This window comes from Argiope bruennichi, chromosome 7 (genome assembly GCF_947563725.1).
Source record: "Argiope bruennichi chromosome 7, qqArgBrue1.1, whole genome shotgun sequence".
NCBI lineage: Eukaryota > Metazoa > Arthropoda > Arachnida > Araneae > Araneidae > Argiope > Argiope bruennichi.
In genome coordinates, this window is record NC_079157.1 from 23,694,390 (window position 1) to 23,720,574 (window position 26,185).

Sequence of the window (26,185 nt, forward strand, 5' to 3'; positions counted from 1 at the left end):
AAGTCTACCCTTATTATTATTTGTTATATTTTGTTAATTTATTAATTTTTAATAAAGTTATATTAAGAATTGTTTGCCAAGGTTTTTCTGCCACACCCTGTATATGTGTTAATCATCAAATGAATTTACCTAAGTATTATGCTCAAATATTTAAAAATTTTTATTAATATAATCGTGCATTGCAACCAATTAAAATTGAAAATATCCAGAAATAAGTCACCTATATGCATTATTTGTGTTAATCATTAAATGAATTTACCTAAATGTATTGTTCAAATATTTAAGAATTTTAATTGATATAACCGTGAATTGCAACCAATTGAAAATGAAAATTGAGATTTAGCGATCATTTTTTTTATTTCGACTTCTAGGAGAATTCATATTTTCAGAATCATCAGACTCAGACTTCAGACCTCAGTATCAAACTTTATATGTGTTAATCATCAAATAAATTTATTTAATGTCTTGTTCAAATATTTAAAAATATTAATTGATATAATCGTGTATTGCATCCAATTGAAATTGAAAATATCCAGAAATAAATCTATTAAACTTTTTTCTAAAATTTATAAATTTTTTAGTTCATTCTTAAAGAATTAAGAATTAATTCATAAATTCTTTGTGTGTTTCCTTCAAAAGTTTAGAACTTCTAATGCATTACTAAAGCAACCATGTGATTGTTTTCTCTGCCATTTAGCCTTTTTAATTATTGATTCATAGATTAAATAAAAACATATATTTAAAAAAAAAAATCTTCTAACACCAACCAAACTTATCTGCCTTATTTTTGTGCTGCCATCTCTTGGGGAATATTAAATCTATTAGTTGTCTATAAAAAAAAGTTTTGACAACACGGTTCTCAACATTTACTTCTGATATTCATTGCTTACCAATTAAATTTGAAGAACGAAATAATTGCATTTAATTTAAATTATTATTTATTATTTCTGTATATTTTAACATGTCTATAAAAATGAATATTTTAGACTGTAAAAAAATTTAAGGATATTTCAGTCTTTCGTTCGAAACATCGAAGCAAGACAATAGTTTAAAATTGATTCGTCGATCCTTATTTTATTTTTAAAATTTAATTGCCTATACCAGTGATAAAATGCACACAAAAAATGTATTTAATATATTTGCGCCGATAGTAAAACTAATCAGAACAATGAAAAATACTGTTTTAAAATATATTTTAAGATATATTTTTAAATGTATTTTAATTTGAGAAAAAAAAAGGGGGGGACTTCCTCATATATAAAAGGGATTAAAAGGAAAGGTTATTGAACTTACATGTCTCTAAAAATATAAACTTGCAGAATGGTCAAGCCTAAGACAGATTTGGTTTGATAAGAATTTCGATAAGAATTCAGAATTTATAAATTGATTTGAAAAATTTCATAAGAATTTTCATCTTAGATACTAATTCTGTGTACCAAATTTCATTTATATAGATCTTTGCGTTTTTCAGTTATCGAATTGACTTGTAATCAGGCAACGGGGAATACAGACTTCCTCTGACTGTATTTTACGCACCTTCCATTAAAAAATTACAAGTTTTTATATTCAAATTTTAGATATTAATTAGATATAGACACTTATATCAGGATTTAATTTCTTGTTGGCTTTGAAAATTAATATTACTATAAAATTAATGTATCCGAATTAAACGAGAAGATCCAGCCGATTCGGATATTCAAAAATTCGGAAAACTGAATAAATTCAAAAATTACAATAAAAAAATTGATGTCATGTAGCATTGAAAAATAAATCTTATTTCACTAAATTAAAGCAATAAAGATAAGATACAAAAAAACTGTAAATATTTATAACTTGCATAAAAATGATAGTAATATTTATAATTTTTATAAATCGTGTAATGTTAAAAAAAAGTTCTTTACAAAAGTCTATTATTATAATTTAATTTTGTTATTTGATTTTTTTAGTACTATTACTATTATTTTAATAAATTTATCATCAATAGTTTAGCACTACATAATGTAATAAATACTGATATGTAATAAAATTACAGATTCGGATAATTCAATAATCATCTAATTGAGTGTCTGATAATTAGAGAAATTCGATTGCACGTTTTCTATGAGCAATCCTCATTTAACTGCAATATTAGGAATCCATTTCATTAAAAGCAAAAACATTTCCTCTTCCGGTTTCTGACTGCTTTGTTGTTAAATTATACTTAACATATTATCCTTAATTTGATTTTAATTAAAAACCTTTGCCAAATAAATAATATGTATCTACAAATCGATTAGGTGCAACTATGTTTGGTTTTCACGGATTTCTAAATATATTCTAGAAAAATCAGCAGTAATGGTCTCTCAAAACTTTCTCGCATACTATCTGATAAAAGTGTTATCTCAGAGAAAACCTTGCGTGAGATTGAAGTATAATAGTAACGAAATATTTATCTTTAGCGCAAATTTAGCATTTTTATTGAATCCATCTTATCAGCCTTGGCGAGTTTTTTTGGCGATTAATCTCTGACATGCAGTGAATAGTATCCGAAAATCGAATTTGTGTTTCAGATCCATTTTTTCCCACTCGGCTGAAATCAAAATTTGACACAAAACTAAAATTATAGCCACAAACATTTCATTGGAAATATATAATTAAATCAATGCGTTTATAAATTATTGCATTTACATATTACTGGAAGTACAAATCGATATACAGTCAACCCCTAGTTGAATCTAGCACAAAATGTTTACATTTATAAGGTGTCCTACCTTATAAATGTTAAATTTGTGTACCGAATTTTATCTATCTAGCTCTCTTCGTTTTGTATTTATCGTGTTGATATATTCGAAGAGCTGGACAGACGAACTTCCACTGAGCAGATTTTACTCAAAATTCGACAGAAAGACACAATTTCGACAAACAAACAAAAAAATGTTTCAAAAATACATTTTTCGAACTCGGAGAGATAACTTGTAGATTCGTCAAAATCTTGAGTTGGAATTTTTCGACGATTTCAATACTTTTTCTATACTACGCATACAAGAACATGAAAAAATATTTGTTATAAGATGAAATATCCAATGTTCAAAGTTGCTTAGGATGAAATTTTTGTTTTTTACAAATGAAAAATTTAAGATTTAATTAATTGTTGCAAAAACTTTATAAAAAGTTTGCAGGTATATTTCATTATTTGTGACAGAAAATTTAATTATATGACGTAAATGAATAAGTAGGAATCTATTCAATATTAACACTTGACGGTAAGTAAACAAATGCTTTCTTTATGATTTGACCTTAATAAAAAAGCTTATTTTATATACAATATTATATTACACAAAAACTTTCCATTATCCACAATTTTATTTTTTTAAATAAATTTTAGGATTCTTTTAAAGCCAATAACAAAGATTGCCAAAAAAATATTTTTAAAATAAAAATTTCAAAAAAAATTAATTAATCAATTAAAGAGAAGAAGAATGATGGACTTACATATATATATATATATATATATATATATATATATATATATATATATATATATATATATATATATATATATTCAGGCTTAGCTAAATCGCTACTCCAAATTCTTCATTATTCTATGTTTTGTCTACTCTCAATTCCCATATCACTTATTGATTAATTCGTAAAAAACGCATATAAAAATAACAGATATTGGATTTTAACGAAAGTAATTTATTAAATATAATTCAATCAACTAAAAAAATCCCTTTAAATAAATAAAAAAATGCCAAAAGATATTTTTAAAAAAAATAAAACAAAAATTTCAAAGGATAAAGACACAGGGGAAAAAACATTAGACTTTTTTTTTTTTTTTTGACTTCTTGAAATCGCTACTCCAAATTTCACAATATTCGGAATACTAAACTTATCACAATTGCAATATCATTTATTTACTAGTTTGTAAAACAAATAACAGATTTTTAACGACAATAATTTTTAATCTAATTAAATAAACTTAAAAACTCTTTCAAAACCAATAAAAAACATTTTTAAATTATACGTTAAAAACTTAAAGAAAAAAAATCAAAAGATTAAGATATTTTAAAAATAGAAATTACGAAAAAAAAAAAAAAAAAGAGAAGAAAAATGATGGACTTACATATACATTTTTTTAGGCTTAGCTAAATCCCTACTCCAAATTCTTCACTATTCTGTGTTTTGTTCTCTCGCAATTCCAATACCACTCATTGGTTACTTCATAAACGACGCAGATAAAAATAACAGATATCAGATTTTAACGGCAGAAATTTATTTAATATAATTAAATAAACTAAAAAAATATCGTTAAATAAATAAAAAAAATGCCAAAAGATATTTTAATAAAATAAAACAAAAATTTCCTTTTGGACTTCGTTAAATCGCTATTCCAAATTTCTCAATATTCAGAATACTATACTTTTCATAATTTCAATATCTTTTATTTATTAGTTTGTAGGACAAACAATAAATTTTTAGCGACAATAATTTTTAATCTAATTAAATAAAAAAAATTTCAAAACCAACAAATAAGCATTTCTAAATAATACTTTACAAAATTAAAGAAAAATATCAAAAGATTAAGATAAAATTTTTCAGTCTCACCGTTTCTTAGAAACCTTGTATTTATAAATTATTTTATTTCAAAATCGTCTGCATCTATTCAATTAGTAGTTTGAAAAGCCAACAAAAATTAAATGGAAATTTTTATGGAAAGAAAATACATATCATTGAAAATATTAAATTTAAAATTTTACGATGATATAAAACTATTTTTGCGGATTAATTCACACCGAAGCCACAACGATGAAATGTCAAAATTTCAGTTAATTTTTAATTAATTGAATTTTTAAATGACTTTGGCAATTTTAAAATTTAACAGTATTTTTTCACTTAACAAAAAGTTTAATTAAGTTTTTAAATAATAATGTTTAAAATTTGTTTGAATTATCTCCAGTTGTTTGGAAGGAAATGTGGGACATACATACGTATACAGGCACAATTTATATTAAGGAACACATCATCAATATTCTTTATATTTTCATAATTTATTATACAAGAAGGGGGATTTTTCTAAGATTTTTTCCAAAATTGGTGCTTAAATTATTTTCTCAATAAACCTTTTGTTTCCCTTTGTTTTATACCTCGGATTGCAAGTTCATGTTACTGAGGGTCCCGTAATGGAGCTCAGTAAATTCCATTTGATTTACGTTTAGAATTAAATAAACCTTTAAATTTACGTTTAGAATTAAATAAACCTTTAAATTTACGTTTAAATTTACAACCTTATTTAAATAAATTCATTCATTTTATTCATTTAAAAATCATTCTTTATTTAAAATAATAGGGATTTTTTTTTATAGTTCCGAAAAAGCCATTGCATTGAGAACAAGCAGGAAAAAGTAATTAAATATCGTTTTCCCTTACTTAAAGAGAACAAAAGTATCATCTTCGAATTGTTATTAATTTTTTTATGCTGTAAAAAAACAATCAGGTAAAATGTTTTTAAAAAAATTTGATGAAATTAGCTGCAGTGCTGTACGTTTTATTGAGATTATATAGAACTCGCATGGTTTTTATAAAAGGATTTTACATGAACTTTTCTAAAAAATTAATAAATAAGAAAATATATTAAGAATATAAAATGAGCGTCATAGAAATATACTCCTATTAAAAAGAAATCGAAATATATTCCGTCAAATCTCGTAAAAAAAAAGGTTATGACTATAATAACAATAAATTATTGCAAACAAAACATAAAAATATATTCAATTAAATTTTAAATCAGAATATGTAGATATTTTACGCACATATGCAAATGTAACTGTATATAGTGGCGAGGAAAAAAATCGAAGTATATTCATTTGAATCTTGTATTCGAAAAACATAAATGTTTTTAACACATCTATGAATAAAATAGAATCATATTTGAATAAAAAAGGAATATACTCAGGTGTACTTTGAATGGAAATGTACAAGAGTTTTATAATATGCCTGCAGCCTTAATAAATTCAACCGAAATTCGCTAATTCTAATAAATAGTGGTAAAGAAGGAATTAAAATGCACAGATATGAATTTTGAATTGGAAAAAAAAATTTATGATGCATTTAAGAGTGAAATAACCATATATTTTCTTAAGAAAAAAATCGGAAATATACTTGGTAGATGCATTGAAATTCATGAATATTTGTAAAAGAACTTTAAACGATGTCATATCCCAAACAGAATCCAAAATTAAAAATATAAATTTTTTATGATGCATTTAAGTGTGTAACTTGGTAACATTTTGCATAGAAATTCATGATTTTTTTTGCAAACGATTCTTATTTACAGATATGTGAAAAAATGTCATATCCCAAATAGAATCCACAATAAAAAAAATTTCTTTTATGATACATTTAAGTGTAAAATAACCATATACTTTCTTAAGGAAGAAATAGAAATATACTAATTAGAATATTAGTAGAATTTTGCAAAGAAATTAATGAATTTTTGCAAAGGATTCTTATTTATAGGTATGTGAAACAATGTCGTATCCCAAATAGAATCCGCAATAAAAAACAATTTTTTATGATACTTTTAAGCGTATAATAACCATATACTTTCTTAAGGAAGAAATCGAAATATACTAATTAGAATATTAGTAGAATTTTGCAAAGAAATTCATGAATTTTTGCAAAGGATTCTTATTTATACATATGTGAAACGATATCATATCCCAAATAAAAACCAAAATAAAAAACAGGGTTTTTTTTTTTCATAATACATTTTAGTGTGTAATAACCATATACTTTCTTATGGAAGAAATAGAAATATACTAATTAGAATATTAGTAGAATTTTGCAAAGAAATTCATGAATTTTTGCAAAGGATTCTTATTTATACATATGTGAAACGATATCATATCCCAAATAGAAACCAAAATAAAAAACAGTTTTTTTTTTTTTTTTCATAATACATTTTAGTGTGTAATAACCATATACTTTCTTATGGAAGAAATAGAAATATACTAATTAGAATATTAGTAGAATTTTGCAAAGAAATTCATGAATTTTTGCAAAGGATTCTTATTTATAGGCATGTGAAAGAATGCCGTATCCCAAATAGAATCCGCAATAAAAAACAATTTTTTATGATACTTTTAAGCGTATAATAACCATATATTTTCTTAAGGAAGAAATCGAAATATACTAATTAGAATATTAGTAGAATTTTGCAAAGAAATTGATAAATTTTTGCAAAGGATTCTTATTATAAATATGTGAAACGATATAATATCCCAAATAGAAACCAAAATAAAAAACAGGGTTTTTTTTTTTTTTTTTTTTTCATAATACATTTTAGTGTGTAATAACCATATACTTTCTTATGGAAGAAATAGAAATATACTAATTAGAATATTAGTAGAATTTTGCAAAGAAATTCATGAATTTTTGCAAAGGATTCTTATTTATAGGTATGTGAAACAATGTCGTATCCCAAATAGAATCCGCAATAAAAAACAATTTTTTATGATACTTTTCAGCGTATAATAACCATATATTTTCTTAAGGAAGAAATCGAAATATACTAATTAGAATATTAGTAGAATTTTGCAAAGAAATTCATGAATTTTTGCAAAGGATTCTTATTATAAATATGTGAAACGATATAATATAACAAATAGAAACCAAAATAAAAAACAGGTTTTTTTTTTCATAATACATTTTAGTGTGTAATAACCATATACTTTCTTATGGAAGAAATAGAAATATACTAATTAGAATATTAGTAGAATTTTGCAAAGAAATTCATGAATTTTTGCAAAGGATTCTTATTTATACATATGTGAAACGATATCATATCCCAAATAGAATCCGCAATAAAAAACAATTTTTTATGATACTTTTAAGCGTATAATAACCATATACTTTCTTAAGGAAGAAATCGAAATATACTAATTAGAATATTAGTAGAATTTTGCAAAGAAATTCATGAATTTTTGCAAAGGATTCTTATTTATACATATGTGAAACGATATCATATCCCAAATAGAAACCAAAATAAAAAACAGGGTTTTTTTTTTTCATAATACATTTTAGTGTGTAATAACCATATACTTTCTTATGGAAGAAATAGAAATATACTAATTAGAATATTAGTAGAATTTTGCAAAGAAATTCATGAATTTTTGCAAAGGATTCTTATTTATACATATGTGAAACGATATCATATCCCAAATAGAAACCAAAATAAAAAACAGTTTTTTTGTTTGTTTGTTTTTTTCATAATACATTTTAGTGTGTAATAACCATATACTTTCTTATGGAAGAAATAGAAATATACTAATTAGAATATTAGTAGAATTTTGCAAAGAAATTCATGAATTTTTGCAAAGGATTCTTATTTATAGGTATGTGAAACAATGTCGTATCCCAAATAGAATCCGCAATAAAAAACAATTTTTTATGATACTTTTAAGCGTATAATAACCATATACTTTCTTAAGGAAGAAATCGAAATATACTAATTAGAATATTAGTAGAATTTTGCAAAGAAATTCATGAATTTTTGCAAAGGATTCTTATTTATAGGTATGTGAAACAATGTCGTATCCCAAATAGAATCCGCAATAAAAAACAATTTTTTATGATACTTTTAAGCGTATAATAACCATATACTTTCTTAAGGAAGAAATCGAAATATACTAATTAGAATATTAGTAGAATTTTGCAAAGAAATTCATGAATTTTTGCAAAGGATTCTTATTTATAGGTATGTGAAACAATGTCGTATCCCAAATAGAATCCGCAATAAAAAAAAATTTTTTATGATACTGTTAAGCGTATAATAACCATATACTTTCTTAAGGAAGAAATCGAAATATACTAATTAGAATATTAGTAGAATTTTGCAAAGAAATTCATGAATTTTTGCAAAGGATTCTTATTTATAGGTATGTGAAACAATGTCGTATCCCAAATAGAATCCGCAATAAAAAACAATTTTTTATGATACTTTTAAGCGTATAATAACCATATACTTTCTTAAGGAAGAAATCGAAATATACTAATTAGAATATTAGTAGAATTTTGCAAAGAAATTCATGAATTTTTGCAAAGGATTCTTATTTATACATATGTGAAACGATATCATATCCCAAATAGAAACCAAAATAAAAAACAGGTGTTTTTTTTTTTTCATAATACATTTTAGTGTGTAATAACCATATACTTTCCTAAGAAAGAAATCAAAATATATTTGGTAGAATTTTGTTTAAAAATTGATGAATTTTTTCAAAAGATTCTCATTTCTAAATATGTGAAACGATGTCATACACCATATAGAATCCAAAATAAAAAATAAAAAAAAACATAACTTTTTTTATAACTTTTTACACTTTTATATTTAAGCGTGTAATAACCATATACTCTCTTAAGGAAGAAGTCGAAATATACTTTTAAGGTTTTGCATTGAAATTCATGAATTTATGCAAACGATTCTTATTTATAAATGTGTGTAACGATGTCATATCCCGAATAGCTCGAATTAGATTCTGCTCTACAAAGGGTAAAACTGGCCTATTTGTAGCAAAAGAATTTCTGCTCAAGAGTTTGCAGGTGATGGGACTTGAAAGGAGAACACAGGAAAATCTCCGAAAACCACCTGCTGAATGCCTTCCATTGTCATTGAACCAATTCCTTCACCTCACCTTCACTTTCTCGCTTCTTCCTACGCCCTCCTTTGCAGGAATCTTCCTAAACAACCGAAAGTCAACAACACAACGTGACCGCGACCTTATTGATGGGGGAAAGGACACAAAACTTTGTCCGACAGTTCACGAATGCAAGCGAGTGAAAATGAAACCATCCAAAAAGTGAAAGCCGAGCCGAGGGCATACCCGAATCGGGGTTAGCTGCAGTCGAAGACCCCGATTCAGCGTTACCTGACCCCAGCGAAGGCTGACGACCGCTTTTCCCAGGCCTGACCCCGCTTGGCCGGGATTTTAACCCTTGCCCGGGCCGCGGCACAAAAGTCCCCCTTTTTGAGGGAGAAGGACAAGGTCACCACAATAGGGATACTAGAGCAAAGAGGGTCGAGTTGTGGATGTCCCGTTACGCTTTGGGAGCCAAGGTCGCAAGATGAGTCACTGGAGGGTTTGGATTGGAGTCACCGAAATAGGTTTCGCCCCGTTGTGTTCACCCAAGCTTGGACCGCGATCTCAATGTGCAGCATATTATAACCTAAATAAAAAAGTAAGGTGACCCTATGTGAAAGAAGAAAGAGGACCAAGTCAGAATAAAGGATACAGAAGGTCTGTGGAGAACAAAGAGGGCTAGCTGAAAAATTTAACATTCCTGGAACATCAAATATCTTGGATCTATAATATAACAACAGCTGGTTCGTCAGAATAAACTGTTATTAAAAATTTCAATTAAATATCTAGTGTTTACTTGGTCATAATAACTTCCCCTAACAAAATATTTATAAACAAATTTTGATAAATGTATAAATCAAATTATTTAAAAAACCATTTGCTACTCTGTTCCTTGGACAATGCATTTTTCTAAATTTCTGTTTATATCTTTATACATCCAATTACATCACACGAAAAAACAGCAATGCTTTAAAACAGGTGAATTAAAAAAAAAATTCGCTTGATTCGGAAAATACAACAAAATTTCAAAAATTTCATTAAAAGCATGCCTTTAGCTGAAACCCCCTCAAAATGAAAAAAAAAATTAGCCAAATTTTCGTACCTTTGTCATCGAAGTGGTGGGAAAGACAGGATGAAATATTAATATTAACAATGAAAACGATTTGAGTTTCACTTTAACAATGAAATTAATTGTTGCAAAAATCATGCTTAAAATAATTCTATAAATTAATTGAAAGTAGAAAAATCATGCAGTGAAAAACCGATATAATTGAAATGATATTTTTTTAATTTTAACATGATATAAAAAATCATGTTAAAATTAAAAATATTATAATATTTTTGAAAATTATTGGAGAAAACACCAGAATTTCGCTTAATTTTAAATTGATAAATATTTCAAAAAAAAAAATGCTGCGAGAAGTAGAATCATACACTTCAATGTTCTATGTGTGCCAAATTAGGAGCTGATGAAAGCAGATGGTCCGATTTGGTCCGGTCAAATGGTAAAGAGGTGGGAATATTGGTTGTTTTAATTTCAATTAAATCTCTTGTGCATAATTTAATGACCATGATTCTATCAAAAAAGGGGACAACAATTACAGTTTTCTTTTGTCTGAAATGTCTGAGTTTATTGGAAATAAACTTCTGCCTTCATTTCTTTAATGAAATTATATAACTTGTCAAAAACTTAGTTGTATTATGAACTAGCCGCCTTTGGCGACCAGCCGGTTCGCCAATCTTAATGTTCGTTTAAATTTTAATAATTAAATAGGTTGAACCGGAGTTGAACCCCCTTCTTCGCCAAGTTGCGATAACGCTCCAAAGCTGGCAATCTTTATTATGCACTATAATTGAACATCTGCTCCTTTGCTTTTGAACATTTCGCAAGGTCGTTGTTGGCGATTTTTAAAAATTGCTCCAAGCAGGAGGTTAAACTCCGGTCGTACCATTAAATATTTTACACAATTCCAACTTTAATAGATTCTTCAGCAAAATATTTTAAAACTTCACATTTTGATAGTCATATAATTCACTCATAATATTATAAGGGCCTTCAGCCATAGCCTGATATGTATCTATCTAATTTTCTGTTACCCCTCGTAGAAATTATGCTTTAAATTAAAGTGTAAATGATTAATCTGCAATTAATATAATAATATTTTTTACTGAAACAAAGCATTTTTTTAATACTATGATTACTAATAATAATAGAGTCACTGAGCGTTTAGACTTTATGGGCACTAAAGAATATCTTTCTTAATTTATGTAATATCTCAAAAATTTGTCAACAAAAATTTCTCAGATTCATCATGAACAGATCGATTTATTAACAATGTTTAATTTTAAATGCATCAAACACTAAAAAAATAAAATGAATCGTTTAAAATAATCGGTCGGAAACAGGTTTAAAAAAATACTTAAAAAACGATGTACTTAAAACTATAAGCATATACAAAAAAGTATATAACTAACATAAATACAATTTAATTACAAAAGCATCCAATTAACCTAAAAATAATTTAAATCATTGAAAATAGGTTTAAAAAAACTACTTAAAAAACGATGTACTTAAAACTATAAGCGTATACAAAAAATATATAACTAACTTAAATACAATTTACTTAAAAAAGCATGCAACTAACCTAAAAATAATTTAAATCATCCGTTGGTTGCCATGTCAACAGTCAGAAAACAATGCGCATGCGTGAATTTTCTTCGCCAGTTACGTTAACGCAAGTGCGTGAATTTTTCTACGCCAGTTGGGGTAACGCTATGCAGATTATACATTTTTAATTTCCTTTATTCTGTGTTATTTTAATTCAAAAGTACTTCAGAATGAATGTGAAACATGGATTAATTAACAATGTTTAATTTTAAATGCATAAAACATTAAGAAAATAAACAGAATCGTTTGAAATAATCCGCCGAAAAATGTTAACCCTAGCCTCAATTCTGTTGGGAGAAAAAAATAACTGAAAGTTAGCGGTGGGGAAAATGGAAGATTTTTTTGGCTGGAAAGTTAGTTTTTAACTAATAATTAAAATTCTAATTAAGATTTCAAAAAAAGGGACCCCAGGTGCACATTCCCGACCTCTAAGGTATACATGTACCAAATTTGATAGCTGTATGTCAAATGACCTGACCTGTAGAGCGCCAACACACACACACACACACACATTGAGCTTTATTATAAGTATAGATAATCTACAATTTAGATTAAGATGATTTATATTTATATAAGATTTATGAAGAGAGAAATAAATAATTAAAATAAATTTGAAATAAAACTTTCAGAATTTTTCAGAAATTGTTTTTTTAGATAAGAAAACCGAAAGAAAAAGAAAGTCCCTCTTCCCTCCGGGTTTTTTTTTTTTACAAGAAAATCTGTATCTTACTTTCCCTTCTCCAAGATTCTTAACCAGTATCTGAAGGATCTTAAAATAATAATAATATTAAGAAATCACATACTGAAAATGCCTCTCTGTCTGTATACAATATTGCTTTTTTAGATCTTTAAAAAAAAAGATTCTTAAAGAAAGAAAAAAAAAGACCCAATTTTTCTTTAGGAAAATTATTGAATATTTCTTTGATATGCGAATTTTTAAAAAAAATTTAAATACATAATGTTTTTTTACAAATAATATATCAAAATTATACTTATCAGAAGAAAATACCAGAATACAGTTTAGAGAATATTTCATTTTTCTTTTATTTTTCCTTATTTGCTTCCCCTCCCTCCCTTATTATGAAATGTTCAAAATATTGTTTTGACAAAATAGCAATTCGTTATTCTAAATGGGAAACAGAGATGGCGCCATGATAGATTTTTCATTACTTCTTATAAATCTTAATTTCTCTTTGCTTTTTTTTAATCCAAAGTAATAAAAAATTAAAATTTCTTCAGAAACAAGGTAGCAATTCATTTCAATTAAAATTTTTATCAGTATTTATTACCTTTTTTAAATAAATGACGAAAAAGATAAAATAAAAAGAAGTAGTAGTCTATTTTCCTCATTAGAATTATAAAAAATATTCTATTTCACTTTTTATTTACCATGGTTGCAGTGAAACAATGCACATCCTTTGATTCTTATAAGAAATTTATAATTCCAAATGCTTTACATGGGTAGTGTAAGCATGCCTTCGTATACAAATTTCCAAGTAACAATTAAAATTGATTAATTTAAAAAATTCTAAGAATTAATTTATTAAAAAATTTTAAGAACACATAAATATATTATACGTATTCTATTTATTTAGTAGCTCCACCCCAAAAAATTTTACAACAACTTTTATACATTTGCCAATTAAATTATTATATTATACTTCAAATAAAAACGGAACAAATAAGGAATCCCTAAAATCTCCATGGTTTTAAAAAAATACGGTTGGTTAACACGCCGCCCTGGACAGATATACTTTTTCTCAACGCTAGTCTGTAAAGGGCGTTTCGAATGGAAACCAAACAGTCTTGAGACTGCCATATTTCAGTTAACAAATAATACAACTTATAAAATATAAATCAATAGTAATCCTCAGATGTATGTATATTTATACACACATATCCATACAGATCCGTACATGCCCACATTAACACATATTCGAACACATCCACAAACTAGACAACATACTCGGTATGTACTTTGGTATGTACCATTAAGTCAAGACATACCAAATAGGATAGAAGATGCTCAATAAAAGAGTGTTTTTCAAAGATTTCATTAAAATTTTTATTAGTTAAAAATTAATCGAAATTTTAACACTTTTCCTCCATAATCTCAAAGCAAATATTGCACAAAAACATTTTTAAAAAATTAAAAAATTAGTTTTTCAATTGCATCAGTTTTATCTCATAGCCCATTTTTTTACGTTTAGTATGTATATTTGTACACACATATCCATATATGTCAACATTGAGATATCCATATACGCGCATTAACACATAACCATACACATCCACAAACTCTCCAATTTGCTCTTAACTTTCGCTTCCAAATAGGGTAGAAGATGCTCGATAAAAGAGGATATCTCAAAGATTTCATTAAATTTTTTAATTAATTAAAAGTAAATTAAAAATTTAACACTTTCCTCAATAATTTCAAAGCGTAAAACTAACTACACAAAAATATTTTAAGATAAATGAAAATTAATTTTTCAATTGTATCAGTTTTATCTTATAGCACTTTTTATTACGTTTAATATATATATTTCTACACACATATCCATACATGTCTACATTAACACATATCCATATACGTGCATTAACATATAACCATACACATCCACAAACTCTCCAATATACTCTTAACCATCGCGCCTAAATAGGACCAAATAGGGTAGAAGATGCTCGATAAAAGAGGATATCTCAGAGATTTCATTAAATTTTTAATTAATTAAAAGTAAATTAAAAAATTTAACACTTTCCTCAATAATCTCAAAGCGTAAAACTGATACCACTTTTTTTTTATCATTACTTAGCATTGAAATGTTTAGAAACCTACTTAAAGAGAATAAGTTAAAGCGAAAATCTATTTTTCTTTTCACTGAATAATCTTGAAATCAAAAATAAAAAATTTATATTTAAAAAAATACTTAATTTTCACGACTTACATGAACAATTTTATATCACATTTAAGGGAAGCAGGTCTCGTTTTGTACTATTTTCTTATAAATTTAAAGTGATAGTAGATGGAAAAATTGATAATAAATTTTAAGATAAATAAAGTTTCTGAATAGGCATTCTTTCTCTAAATTGAATAATGCGTTAAACAAAATAAGATACGGCTGATAAAATCAAGACAAACAATAATAAAACAGACAAATGAAATGTAAAACATTGTAACGCTATAATATTTACGTTATAATAAGAGGTTTATTCTTTTCAATTTCTTTCTGTTTTTTAGATAGTATAATTAGTATAAAACTTCTCAGCATTTTGTACAATAATCGTATTCAACAAGATTCACATCAAAGTTAAAACAAGAGAATAAATGCATAAATAATTTCTTTAATAATTTTAATTTTCTTAATTCTTTATGAAAAATAGAAAAAAAAATAATCGAATTATAAAAACAATTCAAAAGAAAAATTAATTTAAAAATTTTTTACACTGCTTCTAAAATTAAAGATAAAAATTAAAAGCGAAAATATTTGAAAATTTTTCGAAGAAAATAAAGATTTTAATTAGTTTAATTCTTAAAATAACAGTTATTTTTTTAAATGTTTGCGACTTCAAACCGTTAATACGTTTATTAGATCCTATGATTTCGAGAAATAACTTCACCACAAATGCGAATCAATGTCAAGTGTATTAAACTGTTATATTTTTATCTCCAATATTTAGAAAATATATTAATTAAAAACAAAAATAAAATGGAAAAATCTGAAGAATCTCTCCAACTAAAACATCATAAGTACAGTAATTAATTTAATTAATTAAGTTATTTCCAGCATATTCTTAATTCGGGAATTCTAAAAATAACAGCTTTTTAAGAGAAAGGAGGAATTTTGAAAAAAAAAAATCAGATAAACGAAAATATGTAGTTATCTAAGGAAAAATACGCTTACTTTCTTCTCCACGGAAATTCACGTATTCAGAAAATTTAGTTGTTCTTCGCCTTAACGTTATGAAATATTTGTTAAGTCTGATAAAAAATTTTAAGAATTTCAGTTTTATACGAAGAAATAATGACGTCTCATTGTTTCAATAAACAGGAAATTCTTATTCTGAAATTATTTAAATCACATGACGGTTTTAATAATACACAGCGGCGATAGGTCAATAAAAATATTGTGAGTTGATCTGACATTCATAATTATTCAGTTTCCAATCAATTGTTTTGCAACCTACTTATAAAGGAACGAAGCCATTGTATGCATTGATTTCTATTGTGTATTAACATAATCGATATATGTATGGGATCATTTGACTTTACTGAAATTCAAGCGAAATTTGAGATTATAATTTTCAATGCCAAAAAAGGGAACAAAAAAAATTGCAATTCCAAATCAATTTAATGAGTATATAATTTTTCTGAATAATAATAATACTCTGAATTCATAGAATACGAATTCAGTGTATGTGTCAAACAATGGCAGCTGTTTCCTGATTTTTCTCTTTCTTTAAAAATATAAAATTTAAAAATATATTTCTGCCTGTTGATAAAACCGACGAAATAAATGCTTACCATTTAAAATAAAATTAATATTTTTTTTAATAAATTTTCTTTTACAAATATAAATGAATTCTAAAAGAAAATTTACCAGCAAAATATTATGAACTTGCTTTATTATTGATTTTTAAAGTTATTTCTAAACAGATTCATTTTTTTTTTCGTTATTAATTCACGGTTCCAAAATAAAAATCGTCTGCCATTAGATTAATATGTCGAATTAAACATTTACATCTAATATAGATAAATAAAAAAAGCAAATATTTATGAAATATTACTATAAATGTTTTTTAAAAATGTTATTATTTTCATTATTCTGCAGTATGAAAAATATGGCCTGCAGTTCTTAAGTTATGTTCATTCATGCTTTAAATAAAACAGTGTTGGCATTAAGCCAATTATTGAGCTTTGTATATTTATATTATATGTCTGTATTGTGTTTTATTGTCCTAATGTAAAATTTGGGGCAATGTTGTGGATGAAGTAGTAAGTAGTTCTTAAGATAGTACAATTACATTCCATTGTTTTTTATTCTTGCTATGTATGCATTTATAAAGAACATTTCAATGCAGTTTTTTTTTTTTAAAGTATTTGAAGAAATTTTGATTCAAGTGATCTTATTAGCATTTGAAATTTTATTTTATTTGAAAAGCCACAGAATCACTTAGTTTTGTGGATTTTGAAATACGTTTAGCAGATTAACTTCTGGAATGTATTTATAGAAAAGATTCAGATCATACACATTGTGTTTTCTTGAAAAAAAGACTGAAAAAAATATACACAAACATTTTGTAAATATTACTAATTAGAGCATATAAAAACTACAAAGCAAACAGAGTAATAAATATGGCTTCAGGAATTTAATTAATTAGGGATTTTGCATCACTGAGAAAATAAATAATGAAAATGATAAAATAATTAATTAAATATCCATGCCACAAGAAAATTTTAATCTTATAAAATTAATTATCTCTTTACCGCTCGGTTTAACCTCTGAACAAACCCATAAATCCAAACTGAGAGTCTCCAAATTTAGTGTACACAGTTTGTTATTTGGACCATGTGATTCCTTGAATTTGATTAAATCAATTATGGATTAAAGTTTTTAAAATTTCTTTCACTTTTAAAAACTAGATGGCGCTTCTAACTATCATTTTACTGATTACTACTTTTTGTCTGAAATAAAAGATATTTTATAAAGCTCTATCAACAATACAGTAAAATATATTTCCAGAAAGATTACTAAATATAATATAGAACATAAAAAAAGAATTTTTCATAGCCAATAGTTCCTTAATTTTTAGCCAAACTTTTTAAGATTAAGCATTACCTTTAGAAGAACAAAATAAAAAGAGCATATAAAACTGTAATTATTGTGAATAAATCAATTGATAGAGATAAATAACCAAATATTATTTATTAATTAATATTATTTATTAAAATCGAAATTTCTAATGGCATAAAGATTTTTAAATGAAAGATTCGAACGAAATTGATAATTTCTTACACTTATTCAAATATCTTTTAATTTAGTTTTACTTCATATCTGTCAACTAGATGGCGGTACAGTTTACATTCATTTGGTCTTTATATGTTGAATTCTGAGATTAGATAACATTCCTTAACATATTAAGCATTTGAAGGCAACCGCTTTCATACCTGGATTTTAGAGCAGATTCTGGTGGGTTTGTTGATTGTTTTTGATTAAGTGACTGATAAGGTGATACTGCAAAAGTCTTTATAGGTTTTAGCTACGAGTCAGAATATTAGACTGGTTTTCAAACTCAAGTGTTTAAGTTTAAAACTTTGAAAAAAATATTTCAAATGTCAAAATATTAGAAAATAAATAAAATTAAGCATAGAATATATTCAAGTTAACAAATCTTAATTCAAATGTTATTAACGCCGAATTTCTCGTTATTGATTCAACACAGTTGCTAGACAACCGCAACTAAAATTTCTTCATTTTTTTTTTTTTTTTTTTTTTTTTTTTTTTTTTTTAGTTTTCTGAAAAAATTACAAAACGCTCACCGGGCGCGCTCGGTAGCCGGCGGGATTTGAACCCGCAAGAGGACCTTGATCCCTGGATATAAATCCAGCGCCTTACCAGATTCGGCCACGGCTACCCCTACATGTGAACGCAACTAACCACTCTAGTTTACGTTTAGGGGGAAAGGTGAATGCCCTTTGCTAAAGAAGGGATGCGGAGAGGGCTTCTCACTTATAAGAGCCACCCCCATTAATTTTCGCATAAAAACATTACAAATACATCTATAAAAACCAAAATATATCACTTAAGTGACAAAGTTTTTTAAAAACCTGGAACAAGAAGTACGAACCAAAAATCTTCTAGCTTAGAAGTTTACCAAATGATTTGCACAAAATTTTGTAAATATTCTAAAAAATATACTATCTGGTTACCGAACTAAAGAAATAAGCTGCATTTCTAGCCATTCTTTGAATAATGGGGTTCGACTAATCAATAAATAGCCTGGAATTTTCAATTTTTTTTTTTTTTTTTTTCACATTGTGAAGCATTAGAACACCTACAAAATACTTTTACAAAATATTTACTGTGTAGTTCAGAAACTACAGATCATACTGAGAAATTATTATACCAAACGTGAACAAAAGAGATTATATTTTGATTTATGAGATTTTTCGTAAGAAAATTCTAATAATGATTAGAATTTGAGAAAATAGCATCTAAAGAGGTAAAAAGGGTATTAAAACATGGAAATGCATATATAAAATCAAAGTAACCCAAAAAAATACTCTTAGAAGCAAGAATCAAACAATTTTATAAAGAAATCTTTTCAATCATTAAGAATATTAAATTTTAAGAAAATTCAAAATATTTCAAATTATCCACTTTTTAACGTAGTTACCTACTTTAAAAGGGGTCGTGTACTCTATAGACTTCGGTAATCTGACGTTCAATCGAAATAGTAACTAGGCATTTCAGTACCCATGATTCAATAAATGTGCATATCTGATAAAATTATTGAATGGAAAGTCGCCAATGTATCTGCATGCTGCAATGCAATTTTATAAGGCAGCAAGCTGAATTAAACTATCTAGGGCCCTTTAGGCTGCAAATCTAGTGACTCCCTTTACTTTGTAAGCTTCCAAAACTAAATATTTTTTATCGATTTTAATTTAATCTTTATTTAAGTAGTTTCAGATAACAAATTTTGAGAAAAAAAAAACTTCAAATCACTTTCAAAAAGTTTACTTTAATATATCCAGTATAAAAAATACATATCTAAAATTTAAAAGAAATTTTTAAATTAAAAAAAAAAACGAAATTTTTTTTTAGTGATAACGTAATCTAAATAATATTTAATACCTGGATTGAATATTTTTTCAATTATATAAACATTTATTTAAATTTATAAAATTATATAACACTTGTAAGCATCAATTACTTACGCATATTATTAGAATAATACTTCAAAACTGAATTATTCTTTACATGATTTTAATTTGAATAAATTCAATTAAACAACCTTAGTGATTAACTGAGAGAGTAAAATTATATTTATTTCAAACCATCACAAAAAAGTTTTGAAACCCCCTAGGCAATTGATTGCCTTTTTAATAATCCGATCTTGAAAGGCAATACTAATACAAAATAACACTTTATAGCCCAGCTTCAACAATCTCTGTTCGTGTAATGATAACTTTAACAGTTGTATTATAAGGTAAGTATTTCTTTCTATTCATTCTATGTATTTAATCAATACCAAATATTACATTTTATATTTAAAATAATACAATAAAATATAAATACCCAGTATTTTATTCACCATTTTTTTAAATTATTTATTTAAAAATGACTGAAATATGCACTTTAATTTATTGTATGTAACATTACGAAATTTGTGGTTGTCTAATTGTCAACCCTTGTCATATTTTTATTTTTAACATATTTAAAATTATTACTAAATAATTTTTTAGCTCAAAATTAAAATAAAATCAGTACAATAAATTTTTAGAAACCTACAGATTAATGATGATTATGGGCTGCCGCCCAATCAACCCATTTAATATGATAATCTTACTCATTACCTCTAGAGTATATCTTTTCCATCCTTGCATTAGGTATCTTCCAAATCTTGCAATGCCATCTTCCAATTTCCGCTTCTTTATATTCATTCGCCTTGGTAATTCCTTAAAGGTAACTTACCAGATTTCAGTTTGTCATATTTTTCAATGATAATCCTTAAAATAAAAATAAGAAAAAAAATTTATAAAAAACATATGCTTTTAAAAATTCGTTGAAGTTTACAGATAATTTTTTAAATCAAAGACTTAGAGTTCAAACTAATATCATAAAGACATGAAGTATTTTTATCGCCTTCATTGTGATTTTTCATTTTTAATTAATGATTAAATATTTTCAATCTTTCGATATTCATCGTGGCTTAATTTCATTATCATTTTCATATCAAATTTATGACCACTTTTGCTTCATCTTCAGTATCTTACACTTCAAAATTTCATTGTATCACTAATGTAGGAATATTAGATTTGAGATTGGTTGAAACAAAACTCTAAAAATTTAAGAATTAAGTACTGAAGTAATTGGAAAGGAATGAAATGAAATTGAAGAAATAATTGAATAAAATTGAAAAGGATAACAGTTAAAAAAATAGTTAGACTTTTTATCTGCATTTTATCATTGAAGAAACAACTCACTTTTGAAACTGTAATGAATCAATGATCCTAGTTCTCTGATCAACGGCCTTCAATACATTGCGATAGTTAAAATGCATCTTTCTAGATTTCATTTTCCTTTCCCTCCCATTGTCAAACTTCTATTTTCAGGGGGAAAATTCATAACAAATTTTTCTATTGAAAATATTTACATTTCAAACATTAAACGGCGCTACAAGTAAAACGTTTACACAAATAAAGACTACTTGTGATAACATTCCTAAATAGAAAGTAAACGCTGTTCTGTTCAGTCATGGATTTGAAAACCCTCCACATTTTTGGGCATGCGTCAGGATAAATGGTGTTCGGTAAATATCATAATCTAAATCTGTTAATAGACATTTAGCAGACGATTCCTTTTCAGGCATTTTATAATTGCTGCTATTTTTATTTTGTTAAAATATTACTAAAAAGTAAAAGCAAACGATTTTTTCTTTGATAAACATATTTTGTTAATATTATTTCGTTTATTTATTTATTTATTTATTTATTTTGTATAATTGCTGATGATCAATTGTAAACCTTTTGAAATCTGGCAATGTTTGTAAAATACGCTGTTATGTTGAAAGAATAAACAAGCCGATGGAATTCTAAATTGCTTGGAGTATTATTTTAGTTGTAAGAATTTAAGATGCTTTGCAAGCTATAGTTTGAAGCTTAAGAAAACAGGTAGTTTTCTAGAAAGCATGCAAAAAATGGACTTATAAAGTGAAAAAAAAAATTGTAGATAACTTATAACATTGTAGAAAAAAAGATTCTAATTCAAAATAAAATACTTTCGAACAATTTTTATTTTTTTGTTTGGGACCTAAAGATCAAATTCTGACGAATAAATGAAAAATTTCTGTTCTTAAAATTTGATAATTTACTTTTTTTACAGAAGAAGAATTTTTTATGTTAAAACACTTTTTTTATATATTTGTTATTGAATTTTTTAATAACATTTTGAAACTGAACAACGGTCACATTTAATTATATTACATAATAAGAATTCTTTGTGCCACTCCTGAAAGTGTTTTTTTTTTTTGTTTTCTACTTGAACTAGCCATATAAGAAAACAATGTGTAATTTTGAGTAAAAATAAAATAGTATGATCCGAAGAATTGTATACACATGGGAAATTCACTGAACGAAAAAGTATCTAATAAGGCGTTCATCAAGATCAAATAATGACCACGAATTCCAGGAAATTAGTTCTTCTTTCCGCGTCTCACCCCTTAACGAGGTAGAATCGTCGTAAAGTGGTAGTCTCAGGAAATTGAAATGAACAGTAAATAGAGAGTTCTTATTATTGCAGTTCCAAAATAGTCATTAAAATTTACAATCACAAATATAGCTATTTTAGCCATAGATGCATGTTCATTCATGGCTTCTGAATCTGCGGATCACAGTGAACTAAAATTAAGGCTCAAAAATTGTATTGAAATATGTTTGATTGAATTAAATTATACAATTATCGACAATTTTAAGCCTGTAAAATTGAAAAAAATGTTTGTTCTTTAAAAATGATGGAAACTGTTGTTTCGTCCATTTTGAATATAATCACTAGCGAAATAATTTCGGCTGTAATAATCTTCTAATTATTTCTCCTAATTATTTATACAGTGGCTTAGGTGGAGCATGAAAAATGGCGTGTGATTAACTGGTTAACCATGAAATACATTTTTTAGAAAAAAAGGAAAATGTAAACTTGAACAAAGAAAAATATTCATTTTCAGAAAACATGGCTCAGCTAAGATTACTGGGGAAGCTACGGTTTCAGTTGCGACTCTAAGAAACAATTTGGTTTCAGCCAGCCGGCGAAAGGGCGTCCTAAATGCATATTCGATTTTCTGTTACTAGCCGCATGCCATCAGTCTAATCACCAAAGATCACACGCTAGATTCTCATCAAAGGTAGATATTTCGTAAATATAGTGCGCCATTGTCATGCAATTAATACGCAAGTACCTGTCATTTTTCTTTGTTGTATACTGCACAACTCATATGTGAGACTCTGAAAATAAAAATCTGAGCCCTCGAAGCCTTTGTGACCTTGCCAATGATCCATTATTTTACGTGGGAAGGAATAGGATAGCACTGTTATTAAAGAATATGCAAGAATATTTCGGGATGATCGCTCCCTTAGTTTTCTAAATAAGAGTGAGTTCATTTTTATGTCAAGTAAGATACTTCATTACGCAGTGGTATATTATTGTTGAATTGTAGACATTTGACTGCTTTGAGATACCCAATCAAAGCTTCAAATAAAAAAAAAGAAATTATATAATTGTTGCAATGATGCGATTTGCTTTAATGGCTGACTTCCTTTCCATTCCATAAAGATAAAAATCTGAACACTCGAAACCCTACAGTTTTGTTCAAGGTTATCAATTTACAACATAACATCCTTATTAGAGAGCATGTGAGGAAATTGTGAGAAAATCACTCACGCTAGTTTTCCATAAGCTTTGTATTATTCTGTTTGTATGTGTATTATTAGGTTTCCTATTGTTTGAATTATTTTTTTTTGTTGTTGTTTTCCAGCAATCATGAGGTTAAATCAATAGCAATAAAGTTTTAATCAATTAAAGATTAAGCGTCGGTGAGAGTGATCCGTTAAAAAAAACCATCGTTGATGTGTACTGGTTGCAAACAAAAAAAACCTTTTGGGTCAAATTTTTTTTTTTTTTTTTTTTTTAAATTTCTGATTAAAGCTAACAAATTTATTTTATCATCATAGAATTCTTAATTTTATCTTGATTTATTTCACATCTTAATGAAAGTAGCAAAATTTTTCAGATAAAAAAAATGGCGCTGTTACAAAATACTTAGTAAATGGGGAGAAAAAAATTTTTTAACTTGGTCCAACAAATCAAAGAATGAAGAAACAGGAATTCTGTGATTTGTATGATTGATTAATAAACGGATATTTTTATTAGTATCGTCAATAATTCCTCAATGAAAACACACATGAACCACAACACATGATAGCACATGAATCATGTGTAGTGGAACTTGGCTAATTTCAAGATGGGAGCATTAAATTAATTAGATTTATGAAAAAAAATTGATTTCAGAAAAACTTATTCTAAATCAAACACAGAAAAAGAAAATAACTCTTTTTTTTATATTTGAAAGTGGCAATAAAGATTCACTTTTAATATTTAATAATTTTAATAAGCAATACATAATTAACAAAAAAATAATATTAATTCGTAATACATAATATAAAGATAATAATCATTAAAAGCATTCATAATTTGAAAACATTGATTTAAAAAAATAAGTAAATTATTTTAATAAATAAACAATACAATTATCATTGAAAATAATAAATTAGGATCTTTAGCAATAAAGGCTGTCAACTATTAACAACATTTTGGACAAAACTTTTACCCTACGAAACGTCAAAATAAAGATTCAATTCTCTAATTATTTTTTAATCAAGTGAAAATTGTTTCTTGCTTTTTTTTATTAAATACATTGCATAATAGTAACATTCTAGAAAGAATAATTATTCATAAAAATTCTTTCATTTATAATCTTTGAAGATTAAATGCATGGAATATTTAACTGACAAAAATAATTGAAAACTAAAATCTACCAGTTTTGATTTCGAATTCCAAAATAACCAAATTTTAATATTATGTTCTCTCTGATATGAACTCTGGTCTATTCAAAGGACCAAATAAAAAAAACTCGAATTACCAAAGTAAAAGCAATTGAATAAACAAAGTTAACAGCAGTAAGGTTCTTAACGAATAACAAAATATTTTCAAGCAGACGATATTTTTTAGCCTAATTTTAAATCATAATTAAATGTGAAACGAAATTAGTTCTAATAAATATTTTCAAGCAGACGATATTTTTTAGCCTAAATTTTAAATCATAATTAAATGCGAAATCAAAAATAAACAAACCTTAGTTTCGATGTACAGTTGCAAAAAATTTTTAGAAAGCAAAATAATCAGAAAAATAATTAATTAATAATTCAGGCCATAATTTCACGCTTTCTCTAATAAAATGCGTTTGATTTTATTCAACGCAATAATCGTTCTGTATACGTATACAGTAAAGAAGAGAACTGAGCTCTCTCTCTTGTTTACTTTGTGATAATCGGGACAAACATCTCCCTTGCCAAGTGTACATAAGTAAACATCTGCCTTGCCAAGCATGCCGTTGCCAAGAGATCATAGTTCGTTATCTGAATGAAATGTAATCAGATGAAAATCTTATTGTGTCTAACAAGTTTGAATCCATTACTAATGATAAGATAAATTTGTTGACAATATTTTTCTAAAAGTAACAAATATCGCATTCTTAAGATTAAATTCCAATTCTGAATATGAGTACTTACCCTGTTACTTTTCAAGCTAGTTTGTATCTCTTTTCTACACTTGTAGGTTTTCTAAATACCAGCTGGATGTTTACTAATATTCTTGGACGTTTTAAGAACAATTTTTAAAAAAAGGACGTATAAGAACGGATAAGAACAACAATGGATAAGAATAAGGACGGATAAGAACAGTTTTTAAAAATATATTTTTATTAATATGCTAAAAATCACAATATTTTTTCTTTTAATTATTGTTTTCTCTTTAGTCTCTAATTCATAATTCACTACTGCCAACATCATAGAATTTTAAAATAATGTGTGTTTTTTTCAGAATTTTATTATTAGAAGAAATAA

At 26.2% G+C, this 26,185-nt stretch overlaps 1 protein-coding gene across 1 annotated transcript in view; it reads right to left on the reverse strand.

Moving 5' to 3' along the window:
* Positions 1-25,571, reverse strand: part of LOC129976119 (retinaldehyde-binding protein 1-like) — a 79,212-nt gene extending 53,641 nt beyond the window's left edge. The window contains exons 1-2 of the mRNA XM_056089516.1: positions 25,416-25,571; positions 20,867-21,019 (exon numbers count right to left, since the gene is read on the reverse strand). Coding sequence (XP_055945491.1) covers positions 20,867-20,888 — 22 coding nt within the window. The 5' untranslated portion in view covers positions 20,889-21,019; positions 25,416-25,571. The remainder of the gene's footprint in view (positions 1-20,866; positions 21,020-25,415) is intronic.
* Positions 25,572-26,185: the final 614 nt, after the last annotated feature.